The sequence below is a fragment of the Gavia stellata genome, chromosome 3 (genome assembly GCF_030936135.1).
Source record: "Gavia stellata isolate bGavSte3 chromosome 3, bGavSte3.hap2, whole genome shotgun sequence".
In the NCBI taxonomy this organism is placed as follows: domain Eukaryota; kingdom Metazoa; phylum Chordata; class Aves; order Gaviiformes; family Gaviidae; genus Gavia; species Gavia stellata.
The window spans coordinates 24,901,730-24,914,279 of record NC_082596.1 but is presented as its reverse complement, the minus strand read 5'-3'; the positions used below and the strand labels follow the sequence as shown (position 1 = coordinate 24,914,279).

Sequence of the window (12,550 nt, the reverse complement as noted above, 5' to 3'; positions counted from 1 at the left end):
CTTCACATGACCTAGTTGTACTGATAGACTTCCAGGTTTAAAACTTTAAATTTTATTACAAAATAAAAAGTATTCCATATAAAGGAAGAATAAAAACTTTCTTCTTTCTCACACATGTGCAGCGGGATGGATATACCAGAAACATGGTGCACTTTGCATCAGCAGCCAGTTTTGAGTATCTCGGTGATTTTCATGACCCGTTATACCTCCTTGGATTCCAAAATCAGTACCACATTTTATAGAAAGTGATTTCGTTGTTTTGCAATGGACAATCACCAAGGATTTGTGCTGATCACCCTTAACTAAATGTCATGCCCAGCATCTTACATTATGCACAACACCCAGATGGCAGACACCCATTCAATTTCGGTATTAAACAATCCTCCAAAATAGTTTTGGAAGTCCATCTCAGAAACAAAAGCAACTTGGCTTACTTCAAGTATTCAGTTCTCTTCAAAAGCCTCTGTCACAAGAGGGAGCAAAATAACTTGTTGATAATATGTTAGAAAATTATCTGCAGAGCACATACTTAACCACTAATTGGGAGGGGGAGCTAATATCATGAAGAGATACATTAACATTTTCAATTGGTGACAATAATGGACCAGGAATGTAAAACAGAGAACTACTGACAATCCAGTTAATGAATTATAAAATTCATATGGAATACCAATATTTGAAAACATTAATGGGAAATCCCACTCCTTTCCAAAGTCTGATTTAGATTACCTGCACAACATCACAGCATTTCAGGAATAATGTGATGGACTAGACACATTTTTCTTTATGAGTAAAATCTATTACCCAAGGAAAAAAAAAAAAAAAAGAAACAAAAAACCAACCAAACAAAAAAAAATGCCAAAAAAAGCCCAAAACAAACTAAAAAAAAAAAAGAAACCACCCAAGCCCCCAAACTCTACAAGGTCTGACACTTTCTATTTCTTACTGAACTCGTTCCTTTCCTTTCCTGTTATTCCCTGACACAGCAGATAATTTGCCTCTAGTATAGACATAAGCGCATGACCCAGCTATGTTGCCTGAGTGCCTGTTCCTCTAATGGTTGGTATAAGCAGATACTGAGAACTGTAGTTAGCAGCAATACCAATACACCAGCTCCTGAAAATTATTCTATTACATCTCAACTAAGAGACAGAAAAATAGATTTAATTTTGATTCAGAGAGTCTGGCTAACAGCAAGTGTACTAAAACCAGAATACAGATCTAAATCTGTGATTAAAATTTCAAATGTCAAAAGAATCATTCTTTTCTGGATTATAATTTGCAAAAACATTCAAGTTCTTCATCTGCATTCTTTCTGAGTTTTTTAATTGCATTCTAAAACACTGTATTTAGTACCCTTCTCTTAAAAAAATTATGATATTCCCAAAGATACAGATCGTTTACAGCTACAGCACTAGAGAACTCTGCCAGTAAATAAATGAGAATATTTTAGTACTGCTCCTCCTGGTGGCAACTTGAATTTTCTTTACTCCCCCCACCCGCAACATTCTTGCTAACCCCAGTGGTTTTTACAAGTTATATTTTTCTCTTTCTAACAAGGGTACTCAGAAAGTAAAGTCCAAAAGTGTCTTTTTGCATTGCATTTTAAAAGTGCCAAAACAATTAAGTTATTATTTCCAAGTGCTTCTTCCAGTACTGCAATACAACACAAAACTGACTCACAACATACTGCTATTTCTCCTATTAAGCGCTACAAATGTGGCATCTCAAACATACAGGCAGGCATATCTCTGAGCTTAAGGCATAGTTACATTTGATTTACAGATTTGCTTGACTAATATTATTATCTACTTGCAGTGCATATGGTCCTAAACTTACTAAAACTGAAATCAGAAATGAAACAAACATTCTCCTGAGGCTTAAAAATTTCATTTTAGAAGTTAGTGAAAAAAAGTTATGGCTGACAATAAGAACAAGTATGAAATTGAGTCCTAAGTGACCATTTTTGTATCTTCTGCTTTATTAAAAACAATTGGTATTTTATTTCTTCAGACAAATCAAGTATCTGGGTTTGTTCCAAAGAACAGCATTTCATTTTCCAGTCTGAGAGTGTCAAAAGCCTTTATCTTACTCTTGTCTCTCGGCAAAGAGAAGTTATCTTCTAGCACCTAGAAAACTAAGGATCACAAAAGCTCACATTGGTACTAACAAAAGAGTTGTCCCAAAAAGGGAAGTACATGACAATTTTGATCAATAGTGTTTTCCCTAGATCCTAGAATGATGTACTGAGAGAAAGCAATACAAATTTTTTTCAGGGCCTGGTTCATGCCCCAAAATAATTAATTCTGTGGGTTAAGCCAGATGCTTCCAGAACTATCATTCCAGTATTTCTCACAAATACGAGATTTAGCTAATACAGCAGTAGACTATACTGGATCTGAAAAAGTATGTAAGTGCACATTTACATGAGAGATCAAAGTGTTTTCTTCGTACAAATTCTGATTCATGCTTTACAGTTCGTAAATATTGATGTAGAACTTCTGATCTGTTGCTAAAAAAAGGTAAACTCACTGATTAAATAAAAACAAACGCAATCTCAATTTTAACCAGGAAAAAAATATAAGGCATTAAAGCTGAAGTGTCATGTTCTCATACTGTTTATGAAAACAGATCCAAGAATCAAGCAATAAAACCAGCTAACTCTGGAATTAAACTGTTTGCCTTTCTCTTGTGTACAAATAATAAGCACCAAACTTGTATTTGACAGGGGTTTCTGATACACCAGTAGACAGCAACAGAAAGAGCACACAAGAGAGAGCGCTAGTATCTCTTGAAATGCTACAGAAAATACAATAAACTACAGAAACTCTGAACAACATTACAGGATAAAGTAAGTAGAAGTAAAACACTGCCAATACCCTGCAATCCTATGGGTCTAACAGTTTGGATGTCCTTATTTACCAAAATAAGTTAGAAGATTAACAAAACCAACCCTTAAAGCATGAAAACGCAATCATAGACTTGATTATCAGGACAGCCAATTCAAAAATACTTCAGCAGAAACAACACTCAAGACTTCAAAATATGCTTGTAACATGAAAGATCTCACCATCACATGAGAAGTTTCCTCAGAAAAGATGGCCTTGCACATCGTACCTGAGTCTATATCATGGTAGACGCGAGTGAGACGAGGTGATAAAGATTAACGGATTTTTCTGTTGCATTTTTAACATTCATACAAAAAAAAGGGATGAAGAGAAAACTAAAACACGACAAGCAAATATGGCAGCTTGCCTTTAAAAAATCTCTTTAACTATGGTTTGTGCATGTAAAAAGAACACTAGAGGGCACCAGAGACAGCTAACTAGGCTGCAATACATTAAAGGAAGATTTACATGCTGGCAAAATTTAGTATCCTGTAAAATAATTTCATTTACTATTAACACCTCATCATCACCTTTGAAAAACGTGGCTGTAGTCACAGCTATCTTTTTGTAAAAGCAGTGTAGTAGCTACATAAACACATAATACAGTTTGGTCAAGAACAAGGATTTTGTAAAAGTTCCTAATGTACAAAGCCCAGCTACAACCCAAGTATATGCTTAATACTGAGCATACATTTAAGTTTAGACTCATCAGCAAAACAGGTAAAGACTTAACTTTCAGCAAACACTCAAAATGAAACAGCATTTAAGTTTGTTTTCTACCTCCTTCTAACTGATGTACCTAGTAACAACGACTTGCTGCTCACAATTACCTCCCTATGTTTACTCTTCCTGTAATCAGTTTCTGGCTCTAAATTGCTGTGGATTTTAACAATATGCTCTTAAAAAGCCCCTTGAGTAGCTATATTTCACTCAACAAAGTCATCTTTACATTTTTTTAACTTCAGGACACTTAAAGGACTGCAATCAAATTTAATTAGCACATGTCAAGTGTTCTTTGGCTTAAAGGAAAAATGCTCTAAAACCAGAAAGTTTTAACACTGTTTGTCATGCAAAGTTACATATATACACACACAGATACATAGATATATCATATACATACAAACACATAAAAAAGGCATGAAAATAAATACAAAAACCTTCAGAAAAATATGGCCTAGTGTATCAGATTTAAAATACATAATAACTCGAATCACTAGTTCCTTTAAAGTAACTATATAAATATTGTAAAAATATAAAGGAATAATTATAGCAATTATTTCTTAAGGTCTCAAAAAACAGACGCCAACTTCTCATAATTAATATAGAATTAAAGAAGCTTTTGTATGAATGAATAAATAAGCCTGCATATAGGAATAAGTTATTATTGATGGCCGGGTAAGTTGTTGATAGTTGTGAACCACTAAGTGCCTAAGAAAAACAAAAATGGAGTCCTGAAGTAGTAATTCCTTATTTGAATATTCTAAGATAATTAAGCATTCCTCACATAATAAAGACACTAAAATGTAAGAGAAAACATACAGGAAGAGCTGCTTGTTAGCTCATTCCTTTAAAGATCCACAGAAATAAATATTTAGACATGTTTCCTGCGAGCTGCCAGGCAACGAGTTACTTTACATTCCCATAATACAGCTGCCCAGCCTCAGCATCCAATTCACATCACACTTCAAAAAATGCATGAGAGAAGAGATTGGTCATGTTTAGTAATGCCTAAACTAACATTTAAACTTTGATATCAGGATTAACCTTCTGCAGAATACACCACTTGCAATTTTTGCTTAATTAAAAAAATCTGTACAATTACCTCAGCACCTATCAAAACATGTCAGTTTGTCAGAAGGCATTCTCATCACACAAGCAGCTCTCCTAACAGGCATAAAATCAATTCAGAGCGCACTATTTGTAATGATATTATATCTCTCTGGAAGGATACAGACTTGAAGACTGTATTCAACCTGGCCATTTATTTACAGCTGTATAATATGAAGGTTTGAACAGCAGAATAATACTTACATTACAACTGACAACTTCCCATACTATAAAATGTTCACAGAAAGTGGTAAAAATGAAAAATACGAACAAATTTTAAGGATATGACTCTTCCTCACTTGAAGGAAAACAACCTGAATCAATCCTGAAAATTAAGCACATAATTGTGAAATCTTTGCATCTGATTAATTCTCCAAAACCACCCGCTCCTCTCCATTCTACTTTCAGTTATGTAAATCACTTATAACCTGAGTGCCCATTACAACACATATATGGTTTTAAGAGGGAATTAAAGCTATAAAAACTTACCCAAGTGTAAGTGTTAGGGTTAAATCTGGTTTCCTAACAAAAGGAACATCATAGAATATTTTACACCTTTCTTCTCAACGGGTCCCAAAACACGTACCAGTGAGTAATGAGCACAACTGCTCATGCTTTACATAGGAAATTCTCGGGAGTTTAGATGAATAAATTCAAGTCCCCGACAGGTTAACTGAAACCATTCTTTTTCAATAGTATATGGACTCAATTCACTGCCCATGAGAGACCTTTAACATTGATAGACTCTACTTAACACGAACATCAATATTTGCTCTTGCTTTCAGGTGTTATTAAATATGCATTTCTCCATGTTTGAGTCTGCCTTTGCACTTCTACGGTGAGGACTTCACAGTGATATCATTGGGAAAAAATCCACTTCTAAGGTATTATTTTCAAAAATTTCTGTGTGAGGTGGCTATTACTTTCCAACTGAACAGTGACTCCAATTCCATCTACATATGAAAACATTTATAGATAGTAAAATATGAAGAAATATATGCATGACTTACTGTCACTACTATTACACAAGGCAACATAGGGACTGTCATTATCTCTTTCTAGAACTGCTGCCATCATTGCATGTTGGCTTATCAAAACCAGTATTATCGTTTGAACTGTACGTTCATGTAGTCATGCAAACTACACATAAGCAGCCCTGTATTTCTTCAGGGTTCTGTGGGAAGTGGTATGTAAGAAGGAGGAATGTGCAATGGTTATTTATCTTTATATTTGAATGCTGGACTGCTGACTTCATCCACTACAGTATACCAAACTGGCACTCACATTATCTGTTTTCCCTTTCCAGAAAGGAAAGAATAAACACTCAGAAGTGTAAAAAAGAATTGGTTTATTGTTCTTCTGGCAGTTCCCCAAACAAGTTCCAAATTAAATGGAAGACATAATCTTCGAGCTTATTTTGAAATTAAGCATTATTTCAAATTGAAGTGGGGGCTTTTGGGGGGATTGTTGTTTGTTTGGGAATTTTTTTAAATGGCAAACACAAATGTTCCAATGCTTTCATTTTATTCTTCTGGTTTTTATCCTTGTTTCCTGTAATAACTTGTGGGTCCATTGATCGATCTCTGCCTAGTATGCTTTAAAAACTAAAATCTGTGCTGTCCAGAATTTCACTTAAATTCAGGCCTCAATCACAGCTACATGTCGCTCAGGAGTCTTCTAGCACGCAGTACATGAATCACACGAATTCAGGAAACATAGTACAGAAAACTTCTCTGATTAAATAAAAAAATTGTAACAATTTGTCCTGCCATTTCCTAGTTTGGCTGGCTTTGTGCTTTTAACTGATCAGAATCTTTAGTGACTGCAACTGGACAAGATGCTGGTGTCATCTCCCAAATGAATCTGGAATTTCTTACAATGATGTACTGCATTGAAATTCAGTTCTAAGACATGGGAAGTCTGGTTTATAACCAAGTAATTATTAAAACCAGTTTGGAACAAGATTAGTTCTGCATTGTGACAACACAAAAGCTATTCAAAGGTCACTACCAAACATGGAGTTTTGACAAATTGTATTTGTCAACAGGGAAATCCCTCCTCCTCACCTCACCATCAGTATTCTTCATTTCACTCACTTGTACCCTGACTTTTTCTATTCAAGCTAAGTATTTCCAAACTTTTTTATTAAAGGCATGTATTTACTGATAGCAAAAGTCATACTTACTACCAAATATCACATTAACAGTTTTAACAAAAGTAAAAATTTCATCCTAATTACAAACCTTATCACAGATTATTTTTTAGAATCATAAAACCATATGAAAACTACTTAGGGAATTAAAACATCTCAACAGCATAAAAGAACATAAGCAAAAATCTTTTTAAAAATAGAAACAAAAATCCCTTTTTACTTAATCTTTGTATAACAGCAAACTTTGTCAAAAGTTTAACTATTCAATATAAACCTTACAACAAAAATACCTGGACATTCTCTTGTCTATTAGAAGATATTTTTGTAGTAGTAAATAAATGGCGGCTTATAGTCTTCCTTTGATAAAGCTTATAGAGCTAAAGGGAAGAAAGGCATAAAACCTCTCCAGAATAATCTTCAGGAGTAATGAAATTTATCTATCCATGATCAGGATAAAAAAAACATTAAATAATCACACTGACAAGTGCCACTTCCCACTTCGCCAGCAGCACCAGCTAGTACTTCCCTTTTGTTTGCTCCACTTACAAGTGGCATATATTCTTATCTTTGCACATGGTCTTTCTCTACATTTGGAACTTCCCTCAAGCTCAGAGAGATCTATTCCTTCCCCCTACTGAAGTTTACAAGAATGACACAAACTATTTTTAAAAAAATATCCATTTTCTCTGCCATGACCAAAGCTGGCCTTTGCTGAAGACCTACAGTTAAACTCTCAATCACCTTACCACGGTATTACAAACACATCCTCTGAATTACTGTCACTTCAAATGCACACATAGGTCTGTAGCAAATATAAGACAGCCTGACTTACCTTAGCCCACAACGAATTTGAATACAGACTATCTGTGTAGCTTAGTCTACTACTGGACCCTTCTCACAGCAAACAAAACAGACATAAGGTTGTAAGGATTAACCTTCTGTGTTTTCCCCAAAGAAAAACAGTTACAATAACCTGTTAAGCAGAGTTAGAATGTGTAATTCAAGCAGTTACCACTCCTTAGCAATATACAATAACCACCCACTTGAACTCAAACTTGTGTTCTTATGCTCTAAAATATTAAGGTATAGTTTGCATTAATCTCTTTTGTGCTTTGTATTCAGCCTACCTTCGGTGTCACTTTAAGTCCACTCTTCACAAAGTTTATTTTGCATTAAAATAGACCCATAGAGGCAGCCAGCTTATCTTGCTGAGGAAGCAAACTACTTAGCTCAAAAATACAACCGCAAGGACTTATGTATGTTCAAATGCAATATATTATGCACTGAATATCCAGGATCCATCTCTCTTAACATCTCCTGCAAACATCGTTTGGCATTATCTATTAATTTTAGTTAATCAAGTATAGCCTGTAAGTCAGCATCACCATACAAAACTGAAAAAGAGTACAAGACACCAAATTACTAAGGACGATAAAACTATTTCTAAAAGAACTTCAATAATTAACTCCAAAGATACTATGCAGCATAATATGCGTTTTCAATGTATTTTATTATTTTTTTAAATAATTCTGAAGTCTTTTACAAGTACAACAGTACAAAGGACTTGCCCTAACAAACGTACACTTCTTTTTCAAAATATCCATATTGCTAAAGTTTTCATCCAGACTCTCTCATCCTTCTTGCCTATTTGTCACCTTAAAGTCTTATCTAGTGATCCCTCCCCTCTAAGAAATAAAACTACAAAGGTTCATTTTCCAACTTCTCCCCTTCTGTTTTCCATTATGCTGAATTCATACTCTATTTTTCATTTTTCTACTACCTTTCTTTTCTGAGCTGACTAGTCTCATTCACAAGCCCCCTTTCTACCTATCATTTCATTCTGTATTGAGAAGTCACCTCCACCTCAAAACTGGCCTCTTTCATTACTCACCTGTGAAGTTTTCAAACCCCTTTATTCTTTTCTCAGGTCCCCTGCTACTACTGGCAGGGCTGCCTCTAGCCTTCTGCAAGACTGTCATTATTGTCCTTTAAAACTCCTCTACAACATGATCCTGAAAACAAATTGAGCAAGGTATGCTAATGCCAGAGCTTCCCATGCTGACTAATCTTATATCTCCTTTGCCTGTGCCCCTGTCATCCACTCTGACCTTCTGCCTTATATTTAAGAGCAATTTGTTTCAAGCAGAGGCTGACTTCTGTTTCTGGGTTTCCTCATGCTCATGCACTGGTATATAATTACAGCCCCTAAAATTCTGTTAGTATAAGTAAAAAATGACAGACTTAGCATTTCCATAGACTACAACTGTACTTATTTTTAAAGAGTAATGCAATCTTGCAGCAAAGGTGGCTAACGGTATCCCCAGGCTGCATTAGGAGGAGTGTTGCCAGCAGGTACCGGGAGGTGATCCTTCCCCTCTGCTCAGCACTGGTGAGGCCACGCATGGAGTGCTGGGTCCAGTTCTGGGCTCCCCAGTACAAGAGAGACACGGACATACTGGAGAGAGTCCAGCAAAGGGCCATGAAGATGATTAAGGGACTGGAGCATCTCACCTATGAGGAAAGGCTGAGAGAGCTGGGACTGTTCAGCCTGGAGAAAAGGAAGCTCAAGGGGGATCTTCTCAATATCTGAAGGGAGGATGCAAAGAGGTCAGAGCCAGGCTCTTTTCAGTGGTGCCCAGTGACAGGACCAGAGGCAATGGGCACAAACTGAAACGCAGGAGGTTACCTCTGAACATCAGGAAACACTTTTTTTTTTACTGTGAGGGTGACCAAGCATTGGCACAAGCTGCCCAGGGAGGTTGTGGATTTCCCTCCTTGGAGATATTCAAAAGCTATCTGGACACGGTCCTGAGCAACCGGCTCTAGGTGGCTCTGCTTGAGTATGGGGGTTAGACCAGATGACATCCAGGGGTCCCTTCCAACCTCAACCATTCTGTGATTCTGCTCTCTCAGCCCTGCTAAATGAAGATACTTCTGTTATTTTCAGACCTGAGGTACCTATCTTATACACTTAGTGACAAGCAGTCTCACTGTCTTTTTAACTCATAACCTGTTCCCTGACTGCACCACAAAAGTACATGGCAAAATTCCCCAACTACTGCAATGGTAACACAAATAACAGATTCCTGCCCCAGCCCTGGATTTGAGGTTCCCTTACACTAAACACTGAATAATCCAGGAGGGGGTGGGAGGGGTGGGTGTAGGAAAAAAAGTGCAGTGTTATATTCCGACTTTTGTACCCATGCAAGAAGCATGAGGAGTTGGACTTGATGGTTGAGTCTGACGGTTGGACTTGATGATCTTACAGGTCTTTTCCAGCCTTAGTGATTCTATGAGTTCCTAAATGCTTCTTTAGCCAAGGTGGACCAAACCTGTCTTGTACCCTTCCATCCAGTAGTGGGAGAGGGAAAGTGTAAACCACATACTGAGCTGGCAGGGACTGTTTCATCTCTGCCTGGCATTCTGATTCCCCATCTGAACCTCAGACTAAGCAATTAGATGTCATACCTAATTTTGGGTTAATCCAAGAAACATCAACAATGCTCAAGTGTTTGAGGTCTTTAGTTCAGAAGGCAACAGCAGGAAGAAAAGCATGCTAGTAAAGATATCTCTTTTTTACGTCAGTAATAAATCAGTCTCTTCAGAGATCAACTATTCAATATATCAAGTCACAAACATCAACTCTGCTTGTCAAGTCACACATATCCACATAGGCAACATTTCCTAATGTAAAAAAAAAATAATCCCAACCTTCCCTGCTGGTTTTATTACTGCCTAAGCAAATACAATCCAGAGTAAACCATTTTTATACACACAAGCTATCAATACTCTTAGAACATACTCTTAGAACAGCAAAACATCCAGCAAACAAAAGACCATACTGTCTGCTGGGATACAAAACACTCTACAGAATCTGCTTGAAAAGTGTTCCTATGTATAGATCATCACCTAACACTCCGTAGCACATAACAAGGATTATACTACTTGGGATAGGGCAGACTGCATTACTGTGCTACCCTCTTCTCTGTTTGCTCAAAGCTGTAAGATTTCTACTAACATTCCAGCCTCCATCTTCTCCGTGTGTTATTCCTGAATGACCTTGGCTCTCATTGTATGTGTGGCAATACACTCCTTTGAAGCACATACTGCTGCATTGCACAAGGCTGCCCTAAAATAAATCATGTAGGGAGAGTAATAATGCCAGGAACACTGACTTATTCCTAACATTGCCAAACAAATTCCATTTGGAATTCAAATGCAATATATTTATCACACAACCTGCTCCTCTCCTCAAACATATGCTGACAACGTCATCTGAAGAATGAAATGCTGTCACCATTTTCACTTTATAGGTGCAACTTGATTCAAACCATATTGCAATCACTACTTACTGTGCTTCATAACTAACTATTCTGTGTATTAGACTTTATAAAAAAAAAAAAGGCAAAAAAAAAAAACAGTTAAGTGCCCTGAACTGATACTTAAACCACTTGTCTAGAAGCCCATATGTGAAAGTGGAACCTTAACAGTTTTGGTTTGATTTGGTTTGGGGTTTTTTTTGTTAGTCTGTACAGCTGAATTTCACATGGTTTCTTTTCCCACCACCTAGAAAAACTTTTTACTAGGACATCTCATGGAATAGTGCTGAAAGCTGGCTCATACAACACTACTCACAGCAGTATTACTCATCATAAATAAGAGTGGAATAGTCAGCCCTCATAGGCTAAAAACCAGGTAGAAACCTGGTAAAGAAAAGTGTTTGAATAAGTACAGGAAGTAGGGGAAAAACATCAACTTATCTATAAAGTACAGACAGTTACAGAAAAAAAGGTACACACCGAATTTTCTTCCTCCTCTTCTAGTTCTCTCTGCTGTTCCTCATGTCGCTTTGCCTTTATCTCCATAGCTTCAGTGATCAGGTCCCTTAAAATTGAAACTGGCTTGGCATTCTTAATAAATGTATGCTAGAAAAAAAACCACCATTAAGTTATATAACATCGTTACAATAGTTACACTTCAGATGTAATTACAAGTATTATTCAACAGCACAGATTTCAGTGATAAGTAGTATTTAACATTACACAATAATTAAAATCTACACTAACACAACATACAATATCTTTTAGCTGCTTCATAACTAAGCTTTTACTTTAACCACTTTTAATAACAGCAAGCCTTGGGAAATGTAATCATATAACAACTGTTTTATAGTTAAGGATATAATTGTCCAAAGGAAACGTGCAGTAAATAGTAAATAAATAGAGTGGTGATTGTCTGACATAGAAAAACAAACTTTTTCAGATATTCAGTTACAGAATTCAATTAATCTTAACAAACTGACAGCATAAATTAGTGGCTGTAAGCAGAGCAACTATGGCTGCCTAGTTCAACAAACCTGTACTTCATATGGCATAAAACATTTCTTGATCTATGATGCTGAAATGTGGAACAAGCAAAAAAATACGTTACTTGTAGAAGAAAGGTTAATTTTTAATTCAAGGCCATTTAAAACATCACTTCTTCCTTTAAGACAACATGTGCATGATACCATTTACATTCATTTTGCTGTCTACTAAACACCTGCTGTTAGAAAAATTCTGATTTTTGCATCATTATATGCAAATACAGTTTAGGCAATATGTAACTCTAAGCACCTCAGAAACACATTATTAAATATTAAAAAATTGTTCCATGAGGAACAGAATTGGTGAAGCCTAGTGTC

General features: G+C 36.2%; 1 protein-coding gene across 2 annotated transcripts in view; it reads right to left on the bottom strand.

The window, feature by feature from the left end:
* The window catches only part of STK3 (serine/threonine kinase 3), a 134,979-nt gene that overhangs the window by 57,091 nt on the left and 65,338 nt on the right, over positions 1-12,550 (bottom strand). For both annotated transcript variants that reach the window (XM_059835970.1, XM_059835971.1), the window contains one exon: positions 11,667-11,792. In XM_059835970.1, the coding sequence (XP_059691953.1) occupies positions 11,667-11,792 (126 nt within the window). The remainder of the gene's footprint in view (positions 1-11,666; positions 11,793-12,550) is intronic.